General features: G+C 39.3%; 1 protein-coding gene across 4 annotated transcripts in view; it reads left to right on the top strand.

The window, feature by feature from the left end:
- The window catches only part of ZFAT (zinc finger and AT-hook domain containing), a 283,052-nt gene that overhangs the window by 124,067 nt on the left and 132,863 nt on the right, over positions 1-26,122 (top strand). For all 4 annotated transcript variants that reach the window (XM_030219458.1, XM_030219474.1, XM_030219449.1 and 1 more), the window contains exons 7-9: positions 2,175-2,407; positions 17,856-17,943; positions 21,858-22,007. In XM_030219458.1, coding sequence (XP_030075318.1) covers positions 2,175-2,407; positions 17,856-17,943; positions 21,858-22,007 — 471 coding nt within the window. The remainder of the gene's footprint in view (positions 1-2,174; positions 2,408-17,855; positions 17,944-21,857; positions 22,008-26,122) is intronic.

The raw sequence follows: 26,122 nt of genomic DNA, 5'->3' as shown, positions 1-26,122 counted from the left end.
AACTAGGGATTCCCAGCTGTGAGAATACAGTGGCCTGCTTGTTCTCTGAGAAAGCAAAGTTATCTGTAGCAGGTGTTCTCCAAGGACAGCAGGCCAAGTATTCTCACATACCCTCCCACCCTCCCCTTGGCATTGTATTTTTTGGCTATATTTCATGACTGAGGGGCCCATGCTCGCACGTTGAGTGGTAAGGCACTAGCGCATGCATGGTGGGATGCTGCTAGAAAGTTCTGATTAAATCTCACTAATCAGCATCCACACCAGGCTCCATTAGTTGACGTCACCCAGCTGTGAGAATACTTGGCCTGCTGTCCTCGGAGAATACCTGCTACAGGTGAGTAACTTTGCTTTGTCGTCCTGCCGTAAGACAAAAAAGATCAGGGCTTGGATACTTTCTGTGTGTTGTGGCCTGTTAGGAGGATCTGAGGAGGGAAGAAAGGTGGATGCTTTTATTTGTGGTATCCCCCTGCACACCTTCTCCCCTCTAGTCAGTAAATGATGCTCTGTGTACCTAGATAAAGGTGCCTCTCCAGCATCTGGGGTTGCCATGGTTGTCTGAACTGCCTGGACATGCCATCTGGGTAATGGGGATCAACAGAGACCCTGGACCCAGGAGGGAGAACTTGCTCCTCCTCTGACTCATGCCCACAGGGGGGAGGGGAAACAACCTAGGGCTGGATTTTCAGTGGCAGCAATCAGCCTATTCATTTAAACACTGCCTATAGTATATTTACCACTGTTCAAACAACAACATACAAAAGATGGCAAGGATTTACAGAAGCTGTATAAAACTACCACCAAAGGGTAAATCCAACTCAATATGTATGTTAAAAACACTTCAAACAAGTATAGACACATGACTATCTGGTAGTAAAAGACTTCAGCGCAACACTTATTAGCCCAAAATATGGCATGAAAACGATAAGCTTAGTCTGCTATCATAAGTCAGAAAAACCTCCACAAATACTTTACTTTTTTCTTTTTCTTTTTCTTTTCTATTGTATCCAGCTAATACTTATAGCAGTAGCCAAAAACGAAGACAGCGATACTTATTTGAATTGGTGAAATGCTCAGTGGAGCCCTCCGTTTCATTTGAAATTCTTAATTGTGAACTACCACCTAAAAGATAAAAAAATCAATTAGTGACAAACAAAACCAGGAACCCAGGGCAATATTAGTATATGAATCTGTGATTCACAAACTCAAGAGAGGCAGCGAAGTAAAAGCCCTGTGACAAACAAAATGGCACCCAGAATTTAAAAAGAAGCCCTGAATCCCTTAACGAATAGGGGACAAAGAAACCTAAAACGGCCAATCAAAGAACAGTCAGACAGGAATATCCAGTCAAAAATACAAAGTTAAAAAAAAACCTTTCCATTCAATATGAAAATTCAAACCCGCCGGCTCTAGGCATTTTAATCTTAAAAATCCAGGATTGCTCCAAATGTAGCAATTTTTTCCCACGATGCCCACCTCCTGTAGAATCCATCACACGATCAACGATGAAACAAAGTTAATCACTAAAGGAGTGAGCCCTAGTCACACAGTGTTTTTGACATATATACTGGGTTGGATTTACCCTTTGATGATATTTACCACTGTTCTACATAGAGTTAGCACTTAGCAGTGCTGAAAAAAATGTATTTACTGCTTGACAGCCATGACCACTCTCCATATAACAACTGAATAATGCTGCTGTTATGGATGGATTCAGATTGCAGCTCTTGCTCCTCCCCTGCACGATCTGGATTGTGACAGAGCAGTTAGACAGATTTTCAGCTCGCCACTATCCATGTAAGTGCTGAAAATCTACAGATAGCAGTTATATGTTCACCAGCCACCAATGAACGTATTATTGTTTGAATATTGCCCACCAGAGGTCATTTATCATTTGTTCTCTTATCATTTTACCACCTAGTTTTTGTGCATTATTGCCTTTGCAAGCTGATTTTATTGCCAGTTTTTGAGAGCAAGTAATCATTTAAAGAATATATTTTTGCCACTCCAACATGTTACATTGACACTTGAACACTTGTAGTCTCAACCAGTATTTGAAGCTGAAAGTCAGATTCCACAAGTTTAAGTTCTGTGAAAGGGCATTAAATTAGTATTTAAACAAACCTTTCATAATATAAATTTTCATGTTTCATATATTTTGTAATCCTTATTTGTAGGCAAACTCTTTTGGTACCAGGTGCATTATGATATGCATGTTCGTACACACACCCGAGAACACCTGTACTACTGCTCCCAGTGTAACTACTCATCCATCACCAAGAACTGCCTAAAACGACATGTTATTCAAAAGCATAGCAATATCTTGCTTAAATGTTCAACAGAGGGTTGCGACTTCACCACACCAGATAAATATAAGCTCCAGGCACATATTAAAGTGCATGCTGAGTTGGTAAGTGCCAGATAAGTGTCTTTAAAAAATATATATATATATATTATCTTGAGTGTTGACCTTTACTATACAACAGTGTCCCCTCTGTTGCTGTTCTAGATTTTGATTTTTATTTGTTTTGCCAGAAGGGTATGTGCTTCCATGTAACATGAGATTTCTATGGATAATCATTTTTTTTCCTGTAGAAAAGGATGGACTTCCATATTCTTTCACCTTTACTTCTGACATCTGTAATCCCTCTGATCTATTGCTGGATCAATCCAAATATTGTATTGCTGTGATTACAGACAGACCCTAGGAAGGTGTTTGTTTGGTACTTGGATAGGGAATGCAAGAGAGATGCAAATAATTTAGATTTGATTTACATTTTCTGCAAGTAGAGGGGTGTGGTAGCCGTGTTAGTCCACTCTTAAGGTTATCAATAGAACTCAAACAAAATAAAACATGGAAAAGAAAATAAGATGATACCTTTTTTATTGGACATAACTTAATACATTTCTTGATTAGCTTCAAAGGTTGCCCTTCTTCGTCAGATTTTTTCCGATCTGACGAAGAAGGGCAACCTTCAAAAGCTAATCAAGAAATGTATTAAGTTATGTCAAATAAAAAATGTATCATCTTATTTTCTTTTCCATTTTTTATTTTGTTTGATTTCTATTGATAACATTTTCTGCAAAAAAGTTTAGTTCTTTGAATAGCTTCATCAGAAAATTCACATACTTCTGAGGTCAAAATCAGACTCTAAGGAAAAGCGAGAGTAAATGAAAAAAGGTTATGTGCTGTGCAACTGCTGGAGCTCAGGGGAAAATTGGGTAGATGAAGAGAACAAAGATGATTGGCTAGAGAAGACACGTAGGGTCCATAATGTTAGAAACAATTAGAACCTTTCTTTTAGTGTTAGAATAACCTGAAATGTGTTTATGAACATTGTATATTCAGTATTCTCTGTCCCTCCTTTAAAGGCTGCAAACTATGTAAGCTTAGCTGTTCTTTTTCCTAGCATACTTCTAAGAGTACATTTTGAATAGATAATTACCAGTCAAGTTTATTGTTTGGGAACTCTGTAACTTCAACATATTTTATAAATGTTAACAATTGTAGATATTGATATGTTGCAGGAATGTGATACTGAGCAAACATTTTTTTAATAATCAATAGTTGCCGCTTTCTTGGATTATTTATAAAAGCTTTAAAAAGCACTGGTCCCAATACAGGTCCCTTGTACTCAGCCTCGGCAAATTTGATAGATGTTCCATCCTTATGCTCAATCTGGCTTGAAGAGTATGGAACATCTATTTTTTTATGTTGCAGGGCTAAAATTATGAAATTAATTACCTCAGTATACACTCAAATCTCTCTATGTTAAAAAAAAAAAGATTTGAAAACATTCTTATTTTAGCAGGCCTTTGACAACAATCTGACTTTTGATTAAATATTGTTTTTAGAATTTGTAACAGTTTTTATGCATGCAAATCGTGAATTTTATATGGTATGATTCTAGTTTTAGTAGTTTGTATTAGTTGAGTGTGCATATTATGTTTATAACTTACTTTTGTATGTGATTTTTGTAATGCCTTAGAATTTTAGATAATGCAGAATATAAACTGCACTGGGTGCAATTTTCTCTGTCATCCAGTTTTTCTTCTAGTTGCCTTACTTGAGTTTGTAGCTGAGCCCTGTCCTCTTCTGCTGCACAAATGGTGTCTTCCACCCCAGCCATGCACCCCAGATATGCTCCAAGATACATGCTAACCCCTTCTAATTTGTGGTCCGTTGTATCTAACTTGTCCATCTCTTTTTCCATGACTTCAGTTAGTTAATTTGTGATTTCCGCTGCCCACGCAGAACTTCAATGGGCTGTACCAGTTGGCCATCTTTAGATCTGCGCCACAGCCTTTCTCTTTGCTCTGCAACTTGCTAGGCATTTATTTCTTACAGTGCTGAAATCACTCCCGGGATATTCCAGAAGAGTTCCCACAGCAATTGGGATAATAGAAAAGCAGATCAGAAGCATTAAATAGCCCAATTAGTCCTACAAGCAAAGACTCTCACTACCCTTCCCCCCTCCTTTAATTCAACTAGTGGCAAAAGGGAACCACGGTCTCATAACTCTCTTTTGGCTGAGATAACTGTGATTGCCTCTTCTGGATCTTTCTGTAAAAAGACCCTTGAAACTCAGGAATTCTCAAACTCTGCACAGCGTGAGGAACTCTTCTTTGTCCCAAAATTGAGTCCCTTATCCTCACAGCTTGGATGTTGAAGGGGTAACTTTGGCTTTCCTTAATCTGTCTGACAGTGTAACTCAAGTAATTGTGGCTTCCAGGGGGGATTCCACTAGAAAGTTCTTAGTTTCAAATGGGAAGGGTTTGCCATTTGGTGTGATGGGAAGGCTCACAATCCATTATCCTATTTCATATAAAAACTACATGAATACATTCTATATTTATCTGAGTCAGATTTGAAAAACAACTCCTTTGGGGGGTACGCCTTTGTGCATTTGGTGATTATCACAATCATTTAGAAGGTAAACCTTTCTCTTTACAACCTTTAGTTTGGTTCATGTGAGATGTTTTCTATTGAAACCTGCTATTATCTCTCCTGTGATGTCATGGGACCTCAACATTGTCTTAACATAGCTATGAAATCTCCTTTTAAGTCACTGAATACCTGTGAACTGAAATGCCTAACCTGGAAAGTCCTGATTTTGGTGGTAGTAAATTCAGAACGCCGAGTTGGTGAGCTTCAGGTTGTAGTAACTGATCTACTTTACACAAAGTTTTATAACAATGGGGTAGTTCTGCATAGTCATCCTAAGTTCCTTTCAAAGTGTCTGATTTCCATCTTATTCAGTCAGTTGTTATGCCAATATTTTTCTGCAGGTCTATATGCCCACAAAGGTGAAAGTGCATTGCACACATTTGATTTGCACGAGAGCCTTAGTTAGCCTTCAGCTTGGAACAAACTAAAACCCTTAGAAAGGCCACCCAGCTTTTTATTTCTTTTGACCCTAATAAGTTGGAGGCTATTCTTAGCACACACACACACACAATTCTTCACTTATGCCCAGGCAGGCTTAACTTCTTGAGGGTCGTATGTCAGCTCATAATGTTGTTTATGGCTGCTGTATCAATAATCCACTTGAGGTCAGCTTCCATGCAGGAGATTTGCAAGGCTACCGCATGGACTGCTGTTCATACATTCTAGATAGTAGTATGATGTGAAACAGACTGACGTGACATTAGGTTTGGCCAGTTCATCCTTCAGAATCTCTTTGTGGATTGGTGCCCATTTCCATCCCACTTATTCCATTTCGCTTCATTTTCATAATATCTGAAAAAGAAAAAGACTAGTCAAAAATACTGTTCATTGCAGCACTTTGCATATTCATTATTTCCCCCCAGGCAGCCTATAGATAGGGAATCTGTGTGAGGATTTGCTTTCCTACTTGTCCTTGAAGAAAACCATATATAGCAAGTGTTATCCATGGACAGAATGATACAAGTCTTCACATACCTGCCCGCTTCCCCAAGTAGTTGTATTCTACTCTAAGCTTTATTACCAGACTGAAATGGACTTGCACAACAGTTGCAAGTGAGAAGTGACATGCATGCACAGTGAGACTGCTCAAAGGTTCTAGTACAGTGATTCCCAAACTTTTTACTATGGCAGTACCCTTAAAATATTTTTTCATACACCGAGGAACCCTCAATTTATCTAAACATATATATGTTCACACAAACAGATTCTATAATCTAATTTCTTGCGGAACCCAGTTTGGGAATCACTATTGTAGAGTAATCAGAGCTGAAGTAGCTTTCCTGCACTGGGCTGTGTCAATTATATTGCCCATATCGGGAGGACTTGTATCCTTTTGTACATGGAGATCATTTCTCTAACTTCCTAATTGAGCTGCCTGACCCCCTGGTTATCCACCCATTGCTCCACCCTGATGACAAGATTTATGTGTTACCAATGTGGTCTTTTATGCCGTGGTGGAATATGTTACTTCTTGGATGAATTCCCTGTTTCAGCTCTGATGGGCAACTGATTATTGCTTTCTTTCTTGTTGCTTGTTTTTTGTAATATCTTCCTTTTCCTACAGATCAACTGTTTGTCACTGTTCATCTTTACCTGTGCTATGCCTATTCATTAACATAAAATGTCTTAAGAACATAAGAATAGCCATACTGGGTCAGACCAATGGTCCATCTAGCCCACTAGCTTGCTTCTAACAGTGGCCAATCCAGGTCATAGGTGCCTGGCAGAAACCCAAATAGTAGCAACATTCTATGTTACCAATCTCAGGGCAAGCAGTGGCTTCCCCATGTCTATCTCAATAACAGACTATGGACTTTTGTTCCAGATATGCTAACCGCTGTTACCACATCTTCCGGCAATGAGTTCAAGAGCTTAATTATTCTTTGAGTGAAAAAATAATTCCTCCTATTTGTTTTAAAAGTATTTCTATATATTTTCATTGAGTGTCCCTTGGTCTTTGTACTTTTTGAAAGAGTGAAACATTGATTCACTTTTACCCATTCTATACCACTTAGGATTTTGTAGACCGTAATCATCTCCCCTCTCAGTCATCGCTTTTCAAGGTGAAGAGCCTTAAGCTCTTTAGCCTTTCCTCATATGAGAGGACTTCCATCCTCTTTATCATTTTGGTCACTCTTTTTTGAACCTTTTCTAATTCCGCTTTTTTGAGATAAGGTGACCAGAATTGAATGTAATACTCAAAGTGAGATCACACCATGGAGCAATACAGAGGCATTATAATCATCTTGGTCTTATTTTGCATCCCTTTCCTAATTCCTAGCATCCTGTTTGCTTTTTTGGCTACTGCCACACACTGGGTGGAAGACTTCAGCATATTGTCTACAATGAAACCTAGATCAATTTTTTCTTGGGTGCTGACTCCTAAGCATCAGGTAACCATGATTCGGATTATTCTTTGCAATGCGCATCACTTTGCATTTGTGCACAGTAAATTTATTTATTTTTCCATGAAATGTTATTAAAGTTTATAAAAACATGCAGTAACAATCATCAAATATGAACAATAACAATTACCAAAGATAAAAAGAAAAAGACAAGGGTGATATTTTTGCAAGAAGTGGCTATTATAAAAAGCAAAGCAGCTCAATATGCAAATTATCTCAGCAAACATATGAAGGGACCAATTAATCAGATGCTTGCAAAGTGTTTATATAATTAGTAAGTGGAGGCCAGACTGTGCACTTTCTGATGATTGATCCATGCAGCTCAGCAGACGCAAACTTATACTTGTGGTATATGAGGACTGATTGCCACCAAAAGTGCTACTTAAGTATGTTATTATTTTTCCTGTTGGCTAAAATCAATTGCTGTGCTATTGTGATCAATATATCAAATAGAGCATTATGACAATTGAAGGAGAACAAGATGTAAATGTGACTAAGGGTAGAGATATGGGTATACTGATCTTGAATATTTGACAGATAGTACACTAAATGGCATTCCAAAAAGGTTAAAGCTTTGGAGCATTCATAAATCATACATACTAATGTATGAGGTTCTGCGTTGCAGTGTCAGCAGTGATTAGGGGGTGTTAGTCCAGCGCTGTGTAGTTTGTGCAGTGTCCATACAACTCTGAGATAGAAGAAGAGCATTGATTGTAGGAAGTTAGCTATAGTTAGAGATTAAAGCAGTGAGGTCCAACGATTGGCTTGTAGGTTTTCAGAAGCTAGTTGGTTAGTATCTTTTTAGTGATTGTAAGGTGTTGCTGTTTCTGTACTGATGAGATAGTTGAATTTTGTAGATGGATGAAGCAACATGACTGTTATATAAGAGAGATTTTTTTGACAGTTGGTAGATGGTAGGTTCCGAGTGATTGGATATTTTTAATATATTTGATCTTCTTAAACAATGAGATAGTTGTATCCATCTGAAATATTAGGAAGGTGTGAGATGGAACTGTGATTGCATAGATATAAAGTATTATACATCTTCAGAATCATGATCATAAATGTCCTTCATACACAAGATATCATTTTTGGTCTAAATATTCCATTTGCAGATAGATTTGTTAATAAAAATTTTGGAGTTCACCCATAAGGAGATATGTAGTGAATTGATCGTAGGATGATCTAGCAGATGATCAAGTTTTAGTGTTTGTGAGAAGCATGTTTTCTTTTCGTGTACTTGATAGTGAAGTGGCTATAAGAAGGTGTAGAGGGACGGGATGTGAGATATTTTTCTCCAATTGCAACCATAATGGTGAGTGTTCCTCATCCAGGGATTACCATTGACACCCTTGTTGAAGTATGAAGGATTTGTGATAGAGTAAGAAATTGGGGGATAAAACTCCAAATTTCTCTTTCAGAGCTTGAGTTTTAACATGGAAATTCTAACAAGCTGAGACTTCCAGAGAAATAATGACAAGAGTTTTTATCTATTTGCTTATAGAAGAAGAGTTGGAAAAGTGTGAGGATCCTGCTAAGAATGAGATTTATTTTGGAGAAACCATCATTTTAATGGTTTCAAGCCTGCACCACCAGGATAAATGTAAGGAGTGCCATGAAGTTAAAATATTTTTTTATAAACTTCCAAATGTTGTAACTGTTATGTGATTTAGTCTCTGAAAGCGAACTATAGATTTAATTTCCAAGATATTTTTTTCTGGAGATCATACTAAGTTAAATGGCTGTATTAAATCTGAGCTTACATGCACATCTGCTATTTGGATGCCTTCCAATTTTTCACAGTATGCTTGTTTTGACAGCTTTGAATAGTTTTGTGTCATCTGCAAATTTAATTATCTCACTTGTTTCTCTGATTTCCAGATCATTTATAAATAAGTTAAATAGCACCAGCCCCAGTACAGATCCCTGCGGCATTCCACTGTTTTCCCTCCTCCATTGAGAAAAATGGCTGTTTAACCCTATCCTCTGTTTTTCTGTACAATAACCAATTCCAATCCACAAAAGGACATTGCCTCTTATTCTATGACGTTTTAATTTTCTCAGGAGTCTGTCTGAAAATCTAAGTACACTACCTCAACTGGCTCACCTTTATCCACATGTTCATTCTCACCATCAAAGAAATGAAGCAGATTGGTGAGGAAGGCTACCTTGTCTGCTGGTTGCTCCTCACCTTTCCTTTTTACCTTCTTTTCTGAGTGTAGACAGAGGTTTAGCTCTATTGTTCTCTTCTTCCCTCTCTATTTCCAGGATATGTCCTGATTTTCTAAACTATCCAGAAGCTCAGTTGGTTTGTGTTAATTCTGTCTTACTTGTGTATTTGCTTGTAGTCTCTTTTGCCCACCTTTTCTTGATTCCAGTTCTTGGGACGTGGTTTACTCTTCTATAATGGAAGCAGCTATGTGCTTTCCTAGATTAGTAATTGGTGACATTAAAATCCACTGGAATACTTTTCTTAGGTCTTGTGACAGGATCTGTACGTTTTGTATGGATATGGTGGCTTTTTCACTGTGTGTTACTATTCTGTCACACATTGCTGGTACCATGCTCGATTTGGTATTTTCATCTGCTGTTTGAACTTCATTCTGGCAGGTGTCCTAATGTTCCCTTTGTTGGTCCGCCACCACTAAAGAGTATCCTTTACTCTGATCATCCATCAAGTTCAGCCATTAATTTTCAAGTATGCTTTTACTCACGAGGACTTCATAAGGTCTTTTTTTCAGGCTCTTGTCCCTATCTGTTCTGCATTTCCAGAGGATTTTGACTCAAAGTCCCTGTCTGATTAGTTTGATTCCAGGAGCCAGATCTAACTTCTGCTTTGGAATATATGACCTACTTCAGGTTTCCGCAAGTTTTATGAAGTACTGTCTTCCATGGTATCACCATGGTGTCTGCCTACTTAAATGTCAGGTAAGGAAAGCTGAGAGAATATGGTGTAATGTTAAAACCTGTTATATTTAATTAAGTGTAAAGAACATCAGTCCTTTTATGTGAAGAACACTCATCAAGCTAAGAAGTCATTTTGTTCTCAGATGATTCGTACAAATACTAACTATTACAAGAAGCTGTAATAATTGTTTAATGCACTTAATGCTCCTTCTGCCAGAGGCTTGCCTTATCCCTGGATTTGAGTCATTTAGGCATGCAAATGACAATATTTTGGCTGTGTACTATTTTGTAAGTACACGCTAATCTTTGATAACATGTGCTTTCTAGGTGGGCATTCACATAAGTAGAGTTGGGGCGGATCATATGCAGGACACATATTTTGTTTTTGTGACCATCTCTGGGGAAAGGTGACTAGTTACCAGAAGCAAAAAAAATGAGGTTTTAATGATTTCTTTTAGAGAATACAATTTATAATACACACCAAACCCCATCCTTTTATGTGAAAAAATAGAAAAGTTACAGACGTTCAAACATTTAAATTTTGAAGACTACTTATGGACCCATGACATGAAAAAGCAGTCATTCTCAACCTTTTTTGATCCGCTACTTTAGTCACCTTTTCTCAGAAACAGTCACATATGATTTATGTGTGGTACTTTTCCTATTCTAGGTATGAGCGTCTACACCAGTTTTATGACCAGTGTAAGTGCTTGTGCATTAAAACATATATGCTTATTTGGCCTGTTAGCGTAATATTCTCCAAAGAAAATTAGGCAGCTACTTTTCTTTATAGAATAAGTTCTAAGTAGGTGTAGCTTGGTGCCTAAAAATAGATGACCTCTTACAGAATTACACTCCACATGTCTAAAGTCAAAGACCTATGCAGTGATTTCTACTCCAGGCCCACTTCAACCTTATCTTGTGTCTCAAGGGCTTCTCTGTAAAGTCCCTTCTTGCAATGACCTTTCACCAATGTCTAGTTTATTTCTTTAGGCCCCTGGTCACATTCCTGGAAATTTTAATGTACTAAAGTTTTATCCTCTACTGGGGTCACTACTTGGATTTTTGGATTCCTTACCATCTCATAGGGTCAGAGACCCCAAGTGCAGTTTATTTTCCTTTTGCTTTATTAATCATTAGCCAGAGTCTATCTCTAGGCTTAGTCCATGATCTTTGGAAATTAGTTGTCTAGCCTGTCCTAAAAAAGTCATCTTTGGATCCTTCTTACTAGCTAAATATCGACTGGTCTCAAACCTGCCATAGCTTTCTAAACTCACAGAGAAGGTAGTTCACCTTCTTAATTTTGTGGACAAAATGTCTTTCACTCATATGAGTCTGGATTTCATCCTGATTATGGAACTAAGACAACTGTAACTGCCTAGTTAAGAGCAGAGTTTCTTGATACAAGGAAAGTAGCTTTGGTTGTGTTCCACTTTCTACCTGGTTACCCGGCAAGGTCCTGGACTAGTTTGCTTCCTTTTTTAATCATCAGTCATTTTATGTTTCAGTATGTTCTTCAACTTATTGATTTGCACAGTCCCTCAAAGTTCTGGTTTTTGCTCTATTATTTAACATTTTTCACTCTATTCTGGATAGCCTAGCAGATGTTGGCACTAGTGGATACTTCTTCAGGGAATGATGTGCTCCTAATCACCTATATTAATTATTTTTGCATAGACTTAACTTCCATAAATCTTTGCCTTGAGGCTGTTGTTTCTTGGTAGGTTTGCCATCACCTTATGCTCAGTTCCACCAAGACTTAGCCATTTGGCTTGCAGGCAGGCCATCCTTTGCTTAGATTTCTCCTCTTTTGGCTGGATTATCCTTTGAAGGCCAAATATTTGTTATAGTTAAAACTGCATTTTACTCCTCAAGACAGATGGACCCCTAGCATTGCATTATCTGATTTGTACGTTAATCATATCTAGGCTTAATACTGTAATACTGTTAACCACTCCCCAAAAAGTTGATCATGTTACATCTCTGCTCATGGATAAACCTTGGCTGCCTGGTTCTGTTTTGGCTTCAGTTTAAGGTTTTTCTACTTACTTATAAGGCTTTTTATTCAGCTCTTACTTGTCTTCTGCTAACACTTTACACTTTACTCCATCTCGTGTTCTTTGTTCCCAAGGTGAAAATTTGTATGTCATTTCCCAAGTGTACTGTTCCAGATTAGAGTCCGTGAGGCAATCTGCAGCATTATTTTTCTCACTCCAGCCCTAGGGAACATTTTCCCCTCTGTCCTTTTGGAGTAAATCTTCTTATTCATTCAAGTATTTATATACCACTTAGACCTAAGCGGTTTACAGTTTTCATTTTACAGGTACTGGGTCTGTCCATAGTGGGCTCACAAATTTTGTACTACTGTTGTACCTGGGGCAACAGAAGGTTAAGTGACTTGCCCAAGGTCACACTGCAGAGGGAAGCAGTCCTGAAAACTCATTAGCTTTTGCCTCTGTGGGCTAGGCTTCATTTGTTTGGTCAGTTGGAGGCAAGCCAGTGGGCAATTATAGCCTTGCAGTGTCTTGATTTTTTTTTTTTAAGCTGTCTTTATTGGACTTGCATTGGAATTATTTTCTTTGTCAATTTTACTGTAAACTTCTTTATTGTTTATATCACAACGCAGTATAGCAAGCACCATAATAAATTTTTGTTACTACTCTGTTTACCTTCCCACCCCCAAGTTATTGCTCAAACATCTTTTAATCTCTAATCTCTTATAACTCAAACCAGTACTCTTATCCCACAATCTTGTAATTCTCGGGGATCTTAACATGCATAAATCTTGCTCTCATCGCAACATAATTGCAAAATTTTAGCTTATTAGTATAAAAAAGTTATCAAGGTAAGAAAAATTTTTATTCAGCCCAAGTAATCAATGCTTCTTAGTCTGTCAAATCTATCACATTCTGAGATCACTCACCTCCCCGCCAAACAATCTGCACATTTTTCCAGTTCTCCCTCTGCTTCAGAATTTTGCTATATATTTCTGCATACTAATTAATATTATACCTAGTGCTTGCTAACAGAATATTCAATACAAATCCACTTATACAGTAGCAAGTAAAGTTCTCTGTTAAATATCTTACTTTAAATGAGGAAAAGACTTCAGATACTCGGTTCTAGTGGATATAACAGCCACTTAAACCGGGTCGCTCAGCGTCTACCTTGAAATATTTCTTTTCTATAAGTAAAAACTGCTGGCGAGTATCCTCACGAGTCAGAAAACCTCAATATCTACTAAATATTATGCCTTTATTTTTCTTGGCAAGTTATTAGACAAGTGTGTACTTAGCTGCTGTTTAGCTGTGTTGTCAATGGGTACGCCCAACAGCGAGCTCCTGTTTCGCTGAAAGCTTCTTAAGGAGCTGAACCCATCTGTATCACCCTAAAAATTAAATAAACAGCGTTAAGTTTCTGGAGAGAATAAGATATCCGTGGATAAGCTATGTCCAATTGGCTCCCACTAAAAGAACGAATTATGTTCAAAATCTGTACCCTGGTTCATAAAATCATTTACGGCGAGGCCCCGGTATATATGTCAGATCTCATAGACTTACCAACCAGGAACACAAAAAGATCATCATACACATTCTTGAACCTCCATTACCCCAGTTGCAAAGGACTTAAATATAAATCATTATATGCATCTATTTTCTCCTACATCAGCACGCAACTATGGAATGAACTACCAAATGCCATAAAAACAATGCACAACCTGGCAGCCTTCCGGAAATTACTAAAGACCAACCTGTTCAAAAAGACATACCACAATGATCCTTCATAAATGACCTGACATCAAAACTCTACCAGAACCAGACAACATTGAACTCTTTATACCTGTTTGCTTCAATCAATTTGTCACTAATGATCGTTAATGCATTACCCCCTTATCTCTCATGCCTGAAATGAACTGTTTATCTAACTTACTTTATAATTTATTTCAATATTTATGAGCTTTAAATGTAATACAACTTTGTATTTCTCATTCCGGAAATGGCGATCGCCATTACGGCATAATGTAAGCCACATTGAGCCTGCAAAAAGGTGGGCAAATGTGGGATACAAATGCAACAAATAAATAAATAAATATATATATATATATATATATGCTGATGGTATCCAAATATAATACCAAACTTGGCTAATTCAGATTCCTCCTGTACAACTACCCTTAGTAAGAAACTACTTACGATAGCTAACTGGCTGTCCTCTGTGAAATTAAAACTCAATCCAGAATAAAACATGGGTCCTACTCGTTACTAGAGCTGGTGCTTCCAACTTGAATCCTTCTATTAACATAACTGGATCCCCAATACTATTCCAGCCCACTCTAAAAATTATTGGAATCACATATGATTCAACTCTCTCCTATCATACTAATATCTCAACCATTGTACAACGCTGTTTATAAACTTAAAAGGATCTCTTCCATACGCCATCTCTTCACAAAACAAGCACTTTGAGTATTTATTCACTCGTTATCACAAGTCTCTTGATTACTGCAGTAGTCCTCTACATGGGATACATCTTTCTGAACAACGCCGACTTCAATTAGTACAGAATACGACCATAAAATTGCTGACTGCCTCAAAGAAATATGACCATGTTAAACCCCTTCTCAAAGAGGAGCATTGGCTTCCTATTTCACATTGAAATATCTTTAGAACCCTTATCTTGATTCACAAAATTCACTACTCAGGTACACCACTTTATCTCTCTCGAACTCCTTATACTCACTCCAGGACCCTGTGATCATCTCAGTCCAATTCATTACATGTCCCCTCTCTTCGTCAAATATGTTATGATTCCATTCGCATTAAAACTTTTAGTGTTATAGGGCCTACTCTTTGGAATGCTGTGCCTCTCCAATTAAGATCAATGACTTCCTACACTGACTTCCGCTCTGCCCTTAAATCTTTCCTCTTCAGAGATGCCTATAATCTTTACCTCTCACAATCTACTCTTAGTTCTGAGCATCAAGGCACGTTAGTTGTCTACTGTTGGTGTATATTGCAGGACTGCATATATCAGCACTCTGCTTAAATTTTAATATTTGCTCTTCTCTGACCTATACCAAATGGAGTCCCATCTTCTTTCTCTCTATCATCTACTTCTGTCTCATCTCTTCTAATCTCCATGCTTGATTTTAGCTTTTTATTATACAAACTTCTCTGAAGACCTCTGTCCAAGGGTGGTATAATAAAATTTGAATAAACTTGATACAGTGCCCTCACTTGGATTTCTGGGCTCTGTTTTGTCTTGGTTTTCTTCTCTCTCCCATCGCATTTTGTGGTTTCTCCTCCAGTGCTATCACACTATCAGTTGGTGTACCTCGAAGCTTTGTCTTGGGATCTCTTCTCTTTTTGTAATTGTTTCTATGTTACTTTGATATTCCAATGATTTTCAACACACTTCTTATGCTGTTGACTCCCAGATCTACCTGTCCACACCTGAAATGTCACCAGGAATCCAGGCCAGCCTGCTTGTTTAACATTGCTTCCTGAATGTCACACTGCTATCTAAAACTGACCATCGCCAAGTCTGAGCTTCTTATCTTTGCCCCAAAGCCCACCTCTCTTCTTCCTTCACACTCTATTTCTGTGTATTACACTGTCGTCCGTGTCTCATCAGCTCATCTCTCTTTCTCTGAACATATCCACCAAAACCTGTTCTGTTTCTGTATAATTTGAACTTCCCCAGCTGTAAAGGAATTAAATATAAGCAGGCATACGCCACTACCTTCTCGTACAATAGTACACAGTTATGGAACGCACTGCCCACAGCCCTGAAAACCATGGACAATCTAACCAACTTTTGCAAATCCTTGAAGACATATTTCTTCAACAAAGCCTACAAAATGAACCCTTAATGACACTATCACCACCCAACCCACCTAAGAATTAAAACATACCCTACACCACCCTACATAACCCTTCCTTCTCTTATCCCTCTTCCATCTTCTGCTTAATATTGATTGTATCTAGATCCTGTCATGACGATGTCATAACAACACTCTGTAAGCCACATTGAGCCTGCAAATAGGTGGGATAATGTGGGGTACAAATGCAATAAATAATAATAATAATAACCACCAAAATATGTCTCTTCTGTTCTGATTACACTACCAAAACCCTTACATTCTCGTTACCACCTTCTTAGATTACTGCAACTTGCTGCTCCTAGGTCTTCCACTAAATCATTTCTGTCCCCATCAGTATTTAAAATTCTGCTGCACATCTTAAGTTTCACCAGTGTGGCTACACTTACATAATCCCTCTACTCAAGTCACTTCATTAGCTCCCTACCCATTTCCATATACAGTTCAAACTCCTCTTAAGAACTTATAAGTGCATTCCTTCTGCAGCTCCTCAATATCTCTCCTGAGGTAAGTCACTCTTATTCATTCCCTTCTCTTCTACTACCAACTCCTAACTCCATGCTGTCTATCTTGCTGCATGCCTGGAAAAGACTTCCTAGGTTGGTATCTTTTGCTTCATCTCTGGCCCTATTCAAATCCAGGCTAAATGCCCACCTTTTTTAAAGCTGCTTTTAATTCTTAATCCTTATTCACCTGTTCAGTACCCATGTTGGTTATCCTGTTTGTCCAAGTAATTTAATAGCAGGGGCTGAAAACTCCCCTTCCACTAGTATCCACACAGGTACATTTATACCAGTGAAGTTTTCCATTTTAGCCCAGGTTTTTAAAGAGAAACTCTCTTTATATGAGACTATCCCCACCAAAAATCAGAAACGTAGCACATTATTTATCAAAGCTAATGGCAGTGGCGATCCTAGCCGGCATGACATCTGGGGCAGATCGCCGATGCGCCCCCCCCCCCCCCCCCAGGGTGCAGCGCCCCCCCCCCCCCCCCCCCCGCGAAATGACCCCCCCCCGGGTGCACGCCGCTGGGGGGCGGGTGCCGCGGCGCGCACCTGTCAGCTGACTTCGCTAACTTCGCTGCAGCTCCCTCTGCCCTGGCCGGAACAGGAAGTAACCTGTTCCGGGGCAGAGGGAGCTGCAGCGAAGTTAGTGAAGTTAGCTGACAAGCGCGCACCGTGGCACCCCCCAGCGGCGTGCACCCGGGGCGGACCGCCCCCACCGCCCCCCCCCCTTGGTATGCCACTGGCTAATGGATAAAAGGTTATTCATAGTGATCAGACAGGTTTCGTGTCGCTACATAATCAATAATGTATGAGTAGTCCATCAAATAACTCTAGAAATAGAAGAAATGACTAGTTTTATGGCAGTGCTTTCTCTGGACGCAGGGAAAGCATCTGATGTGATAGAATGATAAACAATGTGCTCAAATTTCTGCATAGATCTTATAATCTGTACAAATTTAGAGAGGATTGTACATTATTCTTTTCTTTATTAAATAGCAGAATAGTATGCTATTGTATTTGATGGCAGCGGATTGTAATCTGTTTCCTTATATTTCTCATTAGAAGCAATGTAGCATCTAACAAATTCTCATTTGAGTGTTTTAGTTACAGCTTTGTCAGGGAGTCATGGAGATCATTTTTTCTATATGTAATGACTTTAATCAGTTCAGTGATCTCATGCTGTTATTACTGCATTTTTATTTTTTAAATAGGACAAAAGAAGTTATTCATGTCCTGTATGTGAGATATCATTTTCAGAAGATAGACTTATAAAATCACACATCAAGACAAATCACCCTGGTAAGAATAACTGTAAATGTATCGTCCCAAATACATTATGATATAAAACACCATTCTCTCTTAAATTTATGAGCATTTTTTTTTGTTTTTTTGACTATTGTATTTTGTATTCATTTGAGTGCAAAAATAAAGATTTAAAAAATCTATAGAGCGGTGGGATTAAAAAAAAAATGATACACTCCATTTTTACTTGTCCATCTGAGTGTTTGTCACCTCCAGATAAGCAACCAAAAGAACTACCATGTAACCTAATAAGACCAATAATAGGCATGAGACAAACATAACTATCTCCTGAGCAATAGCATAACCCCTCTGCACTTAATACTGTGGGCTATTTAGCCAATAGTTAATAAATATTCTTGTGATTATATGAGTTCTGCAAGCATTTTTTAGCTATTTTTGGAGTGCTGACACAATGCAGTCAGTGCTCTCTTAACATGTTTCATATTTCAGTTGTCTACAGCATATGGTCATAAAAATAATTGCTATGAATTTTTTTAGAACAGATTACTTATTAAGTGTAGGAATATATCATAGCATGACCTCTATCAGAAGTTTTATCTTCCTTTTTGGAGGAGTAGCCTAGTGGTTAGTTCAGCAGACTTAGATCCTGGGGAACTGGGTTCGATCCCCACTGCAGCTCCTTGTGACTCTGGACAAGTCACTTAACCTTCCATTGCCCCAGGTACAAATAAGTACCTGTATATACTATGTAAACCGCTTTGAATGTAGTTGCAAAAACCACAGAAAGGCGATATATCAAGTCCCATTCCCTTCGCCCCCCTTATTGTCCAGGCCAGACTAGTCCAGTCAGGTGGGTTATATCTCCCTTGTCAGTAGATGGAGCCAAAAAAAAAAAACAGCTCAGAGCTATTTATAGGAGGTTGGTACTATCTTGAGCTTCTCAGTGTTTCCCTAGCTATAGCAGATGGTGTAGACATGTGGCTTGGTGTAGCAACTGTAAGTAGGCCAAGAAGGTTGTTTACAGGAAGGCTATAGGTCCAGACTCCTGATGGGCCATAGACTGAATTTGGGGATGCTGTGAGCAACAGTCCTTTGGGAATTATTCTCCCCCCTCCCTTGGGAACAGTCTTGTTGGAGACTGAGTTCCCACTCCATTGTGTCCAGTACCAGATATTTCATCTTTGACACCGGGAGCTACTTGACAGCACAGCCCCTATTCTGACTTCTTCTCACTCTGTTGGATTTCGACTTACTCAGGGGATCTGAAGTGATCACAATCCTCTCTCCCACCCCATTTGTTTCTAGTATTCCTGAGAGAGAAAAAAAAAAGAGGTGACATTGCAGGTAAGTCGGGTGTGTTCTGGCTGTGCTCCTTCATAAAAATATGTGGATTCTTCTCACTGGGTGGTTGCACACTACTCAGGAGGACTTCCTTTTACTAATAGTGTAGTCTTCAGGGACAGTATTAGATGCTGCTGTAAGTCACAAGGTTTTGGGCTCAGAGTGCTGTAAGTCTACCTGTTTTTTGGATCCTCTTGTGGAATAGAAGACCTTTTCTCAGGTAGGTCCTGTATAGATGCACAGGATTATTCCTTCGAAGGTTACTACCAGATATTTCTCAGATTCGATATCCTGTATTCCTTACCGACAGCTTAAGGTCCTCTTCTGCTAATCTTGGCTCCAGTTACCTGTCAGTCAAAGGGTATTAAATTCAGATGTCTTGCTATTTAGGGCCAAGTCAGCATAGGAATTTGGCTGTCGCCAGAGTTCTACAGGTGTAGATCCATTTCAGTGATAATTACCCTGAAAAACAGGTTAGTTATTCCTAGTTTCTGGAGCATGGGGTGCCCCTTTGTCTACTAAGAAGAACATGGTCTTGTGGCCTTCATCTCAGGAGCTCAAAACTTTACTCCCAGTGTACAGATTTCTTGTTCTCATGTCTTCCCTGATGGTTGTTCTTTCTGTAAATTCTAGGCTTCAAGACAGTTTGCCTATATGTCTTTCCCAATTCAGATTCCTTTCAGCCTTGTACCAGCCCTGCTTCCCTGTGTTGTTTTGCGAACCCAGCTTTGCTTTGATCACTTTTTGCTGTTATTTTCTCAGTCACCTCTTTTTCTTTAAATAGTCTCTCTACCTTTCTAATTTTATTTACTTTATTAATATAAAAATCTGGTGCTTTTTAATAGTTTCTTTTTAATTTATCCTGTAATCTCTCCAATTCACTTACATCCTCTCACTATGCCAGTACTTTCAGGTACTTTCCCATGTTGCTAAAGTCAATGTTTTTGAAATATCATCACTAAAGTGTCCAAATCCTAGATAACTTTAGCTGCTATATCAAACTGTACGTGTGATCACTGGGGCTCAAGTAGGGGCCTATCTGACCATTAGAAATGCATTGCCTCAGGTACAAACTTAGATTGTGAGCCCTCCTAGGACTGAGAAATATCCAGAGTACCTGAATATAACTCACCTTGAGCTACTACTGAAAAAGGTGTGAGCAAAATCTAAATAAAATAAATAAATATGTAAGGATCAGGTCCTATGCTGCTGCTTCTGTTAAGAGTTCCATTTCTATTTTTTTGAGGAGAGACCCTTGAAGGGAGTCCAGGATTCCTTCTGACTAATTCTGCAGATGGGATATGCCAGTCCACACCCAACAGGTTAATATTTCCCACTTTTTGGCTGTTCCCTGTCTAGCTTCTCAACTGATGTTAAAGATCTGTGGACCATGCTGTTGTAGATGAAAGTGCAATCGCCTGTTTTTGAGTCAGCACACAGTACTACTTCAACATTTGTGAGCGACATTGCCAAAGGGTTAGAAGGAAAAGTTTGCCTTTTTTTCAGATAACATAAAGATTTGCAAGGGTGGATATATCAGAGGGAATAAACATGAGAAGTGATCTACAAAAATTAGAAGCACAATCAGATGTTTGGCAGTTAAAATTTAATGCAAAGAAAGTGCAGAGTGATGCACTTGGGTTACAGAATGCCTTAGGAGCTGTATGTGATAGAGGGTGAGACGCCAATGTATATGAACTAAGGGAGGGACCTAGGGGTGATAGTGTCTGAGGATCTCAAGGTGGCAAAACAATGTGGCAAGGCAGTGGCCAAAGCTAGAAGGATAGTAGGTTGCGTAGAGAGAAGCATAACCAGCAGAAGAAAGGAGGTGTTAATGCCCCTGTACAAGTCATTTGTGAAGCCCTGTTTGGAATATTGTGTTCTATTTTGGAGGCTGTATCTAAGAATATCAAAAGACTTGAAATGGTTCACAGTAGGATGACAAAAATGGTAAAGGAGTATGTGCCAAAAGATGTATAAGAAGAAATGTAAAGACCTGAATACGTATTGTCTAGAGGAAAGCAGGGACAGGTGAGCTTCTTCCCACCAAATGTTCTATATTTCTTTAGCTTGGAAATAATTTTATACAAAAGAACAACCCCTCCTCTGTTCTGCCATCCCTAAGCTTCCTGAATGTTTGAGCTTAAGTGATCTAATGATATTAAAATGTATCATTTGCACACCATGAAAGCATGGTTCTGATTGACAGCATGGATGCAAATAGAATATTTTCAGTCTCCCAGCTTTTCATTGATGTCTATGTGATTATGGCATTATGTGGTAATGTGCATAGGAAAATGTTTGCTTGCAGTATTATGTGATGTGTACAGAGAAGACTTTGCCTGTGTACATCATCTTGCCAGTGATCTACAGGAGGATATACCTAACCTTTACTTTGTGTATGAGAAAGATGACAGCCACATTCACAATGTTTATTTTATTCTGTATTTATCCTGTCTGCTCCTAGAGAAAGTATGTTGTGGGTGCATTGTTCATGGAGGTCAGCCTGGTTTTTATGTGGTTAATGTTTTTAATGATTCAACCGCATAGTCTGTTTATATGCTCTTTTGTGAGACAAACTTATCTTTTTATTTTCCATCACTTTTTAGAGGTCTCAATGAGCACTATCTCTGAGGTTCTTGGCAGGAGGGTTCAGCTTAAAGGGCTCATAGGAAAGAGAGCAGTGAAATGCCCTTATTGTGAATTCTATTTTATGAAGAATGGATCAGACCTCCAACGTCATATCTGGGCTCATGAAGGTAATGCTTTATAACTTAATTGAAGTGATTTTGTAGTAACTTTTGTTTGATCTGTGTTTGCCCTTGGCCTTCACTCCCAATCCTTCCAGTTCTTGAGGGCTGCTAGTGGGTCAGTTTTTCAGGATATCCCTAATGAATATTGTCCTGTCCTGCCCTCTCTGGCTGCAGGGACAGGGTCCCCCCCCCCCCCCCCCCCCCCAATTACAGGAAGCCTCCACTACGTTTGAACCTGTTCTTATGAAGCAAATGGCAAGGTCAACTCAGTAAGATGTAGGTTTTATTTATTTATTGCATTTGTATCCCACATTTCCCACATTTTTGCGGGTTCAGTGTGGCTTACAATAAGAGTTAAATGTTAGAAATACATTTTGTTACAGATTGGTTATGGATTACATTGTGCAGAGTTATGCGAAACAGTTGAGGTATCGTTAGGGAATGTAACAGTGGAACATAAACATTGAAACTTTGGGAGGAAGCACTGGGAGCTAGGAGGGCGATAAAAAGGCATGAGGACATATGGTATATATCTTTCTGTGAGTAAAGGTATGAGAGATGTGATATTACGGGAATGAGAATTCAGGGGTGAATGTATGATGCACTAGTGAACATTAAGTGTGGCCTTTATGTGTTTTGTTTCTTTCCGTAAATTTTTTCGAAAAGATGGGTCTTCAATAACCTGCGGAAGGAATCTTGCTCGTTGATTGTTCTTAAGTTGCGCGGCAGTGTATTCCAAAACTGCGTGCTCATGTGAGAAAAGGTTGACGCGTGTAGCGCTTTGTATTTCACGCCCTTGCAATTGGGGAAGTGGAGGTTAAGGAAGGTTCGGGATGATCTTTTGGCGTTTCTAGTTGGTAAGTCTATCAACTCGTACATGTAGGCTGGGGCTTTGCCGTGAATGATTTTGTGGACTAATGTGCATATTTTAAAAGTGACGTGTTCTTTGAGTGGGAGCCAGTGCAGTTTCTCTCGTAATGGTTGTGCACTTTCATATTTTGGCTTTCCAAAGATGAGTCTGGCTGCTGTATTCTGGGCTGTCTGAAGTTTCCTCAGTATTTGTTCTTTGCAACCCGCGTATAGTGAGTTGCAGTAATCCAAGTGGCTGAGCACGAGGGATTGCACTAGGCTGCGAAAGACGGATCTTGGGAAGTATGGTCTTATCCTTTTCAGTTTCCACATGCTGTAGAACATCTTTTTTGTTGTGTTGTTAGCGTGAGTTTCAGGCGTTAGGTGGCGGTCGATAGTGATTCCAAGGATTTTTAGCGTTTCAGAGATTTGAAGGTTCAGGTTTGGTGTGTTTATGGCTGTGAATTCTTTTGTATTGTATTGGGAGGTTCTTTAATAAATCTCAAATAAACATCACAGTAAATATTCTCCTTCATAAGGTTATAAACAATCAGTCTCTGGTTGCTTCCTGCAGTCTTAGAATAACTTGGCTCCTAAGTCTTGTTATAAGTCACACGTTTTCTGCCTTTCCTGTTCCAACATAGCTCTAAGCTATAAGGCTGCATTACGAAACTCCAACTGCTTAAAAATGAATCAACTAACAAAATTTTGTGCTGCTTTCAGCTGCCTGGCTCATCCTTCTAGAGATTCTGGTGCTAATCTGTAATTCGTTTTGAGACAGATTAGCACCAGAATTCCTAGAAAGGTGAGCCAAGCAGCTGAAAGCAGCACAATATTCATCTTAACACACAGTTTAAATGGAAGTTAAGCCTCACTTGCTGTCCTTTCCCTTGCCTCCAGTCCAGGCCTATAACTAGCCCAAATCTAGGCCAGCGTTTATATCCCAAGGTAAACACCTTTCTGTGGTATTAGGTTATTAAGTACTTCTTTCTTCGAGCCCCTTTAGAATAGCTATGAGGTTTTTCCTTCAACCAGCCACCCCCCCCCCCCACCCCCCCAGGCTACTGCATAGCTTGGATTAAGCAGTGCTCCCCTTCACTGACTAAACTAGCCCTGGGCCTTCCTTCTTTTTTTTAATTTGAAAAGAGTCTTTATTGAAACTTCAAGGATTCCTATACAGTGAAAACAAAATCTAAAGAAGAACATGGTACATTTCAGCAATAATGAAAACCCAAAATTATTACAACATGACCGTAATGCCTTATCGAATCAATAATAATATAATCCCTACAGAGAATCCAAGTCTAACAAATGTTCAAACTATGACTCCCAAGTTTTTAAGATTTTACGATAAAGTATCCTAGCCCCCCTGACCCACTCTAGTTTATCCAAGTCCCTACCCTCCCCCAACCTCCACCCTCTCCCCCCCCCCCTTAACATTCACAGTGCTTCAGAAAGGGCTCCCAGATTGCCCCCCACTTCGCCTCCGTATGGCCTCTCACTGCCCGAAGCCTCTCCATTTCACATATATACCATAATTTGTTGAACCATCTTGTCAATGATAGGACTGTAGGTGGTTTCCAACAAGCTGCCACTGCAACTCTCACCGCCACCATTACTTGTCTGGTTAACAACGCTTGCGATTTTGTTAGTCCTGGCTTTTTTTTTTTTTAAATAGAAAATACTCTGGGGACCACTTGACCAGCCTTAGGATCCACCGTTGCAATCTATGTTGTATTGCTTCCCAGTAGGCCCTGATTTTATTACAGGTCCACCAAATACTACTACTACTACTACTCAACATTTCTAAAGCGCTACCAGACTTACGCAGCGCTGTACAGTCAAACATGAAGAGAGACAGTCCCTGCTCAAAAGAGCTTACAATCTAAAGGACATAACAACAGAGACAATCAAATGTGACCCATCGTCCCACGCTGTCCACAGCCACGCCAACACAGTGGTGAAACTCCAGAGTCAAATACCACCGATAAAGCACCTTAACTACATTTTCTTGATAAGAGACTGAAATAGAAATTTTTGACCAGTTATTCTCAAAAAAGGACCAGTCACCCTCACCAGTTGTCACCCCCAGCTCCTGTTGCCACTTCTCCCTATGGGCATAACTAGGACCTATTTGTCCCCTTAAAAAGGAGTAAAGACATGTAATAAGACCCCTGGTAGTCTTGGAATCCACACAAAGGTCCTCAATAAATGATTCTTCCCGCATTATAGTGACCTGGATCTCCCTTGAGGTAAGAAAGTGTCTCAACTGGCAATAAGCAAACGTCTCATTTTTCAAAGAGTCAAAAGAAAGCACACTGCCCTCTTCAAAGAACTGACCCCAAGAAACCAGACCTAAGGACCACCATCTGCGAAAGATCTCTGAAGAAACACCCGGGTGAAATAGTGGGTTATACGCTATTGGCGAGAGCTTAAATAACACCGCATCAGGTCGAAGAAACAACCCATCCCAATAAGTGAATGTGGAAAGAATCGAAGGACAGATCTTTACGTAACAACCGATGTTTACTGGGGATCCACATCAAGGCACTAAATGGACAAGAACCAACCCTAGCCTGTTCCAACTTCAGCCATAATTTATGAGGCTGATCCTGAAACCCCTCGAAAGCCTCTCACGCCTGAGCCGCCTTGTAGTACCACAAAACATTTGGTACACCCAAACTCCCTCTCTTCCTATCCTTGTATAATAGAGACCTAGGCAAACGTGGGTGCTTATTAGCCCAAACAAAATGGATCAATTTATCCTGCACACCTGACAAAAAGCCCCTTGAAACCCGAATAGGAAGAATTTGAAACAAGTACATCAAGCGTGGCAGAACGTTCATCTTTAAAACCGCTATTCTACCCAACCAAGACAATTTCATGGTATCCCACCTCTCTAGGTCTCTATAAACCGCCTTCAAAAGCTGTGGATAATTGGCCAAGAACAAATCTGAAAATTGAGGGGTGATTGTAACCCCTAGGGAAGTTATTCCTCCCGTTACCCACCTAAATGAAAAAGATTGCTGGAGCGATTCCAACACCGGACAGGGAATTTCAACCGCTAGGGCCTCTGATTTACTCACATTTAATTTAAAACCTGAAACCGCTGAAAATAACGACAATCCTTTCATCAGATTGGGAAGTGGTATTAATGGTTTTGTCAAGGAGAGAAGCACATCATCCGCAAGAGCGCCAACTTATAGTCTCTAGGGCCCACCTGAATTCCTGATATATTAGGGTCAGACCTGATGTACATGGCAAGAGGTTCC

Source organism: Microcaecilia unicolor, chromosome 1 (genome assembly GCF_901765095.1).
Source record: "Microcaecilia unicolor chromosome 1, aMicUni1.1, whole genome shotgun sequence".
Taxonomy (NCBI): Eukaryota; Metazoa; Chordata; class Amphibia; order Gymnophiona; family Siphonopidae; genus Microcaecilia; species Microcaecilia unicolor.
This window is presented reverse-complemented; position numbering and strand designations above follow the sequence as displayed.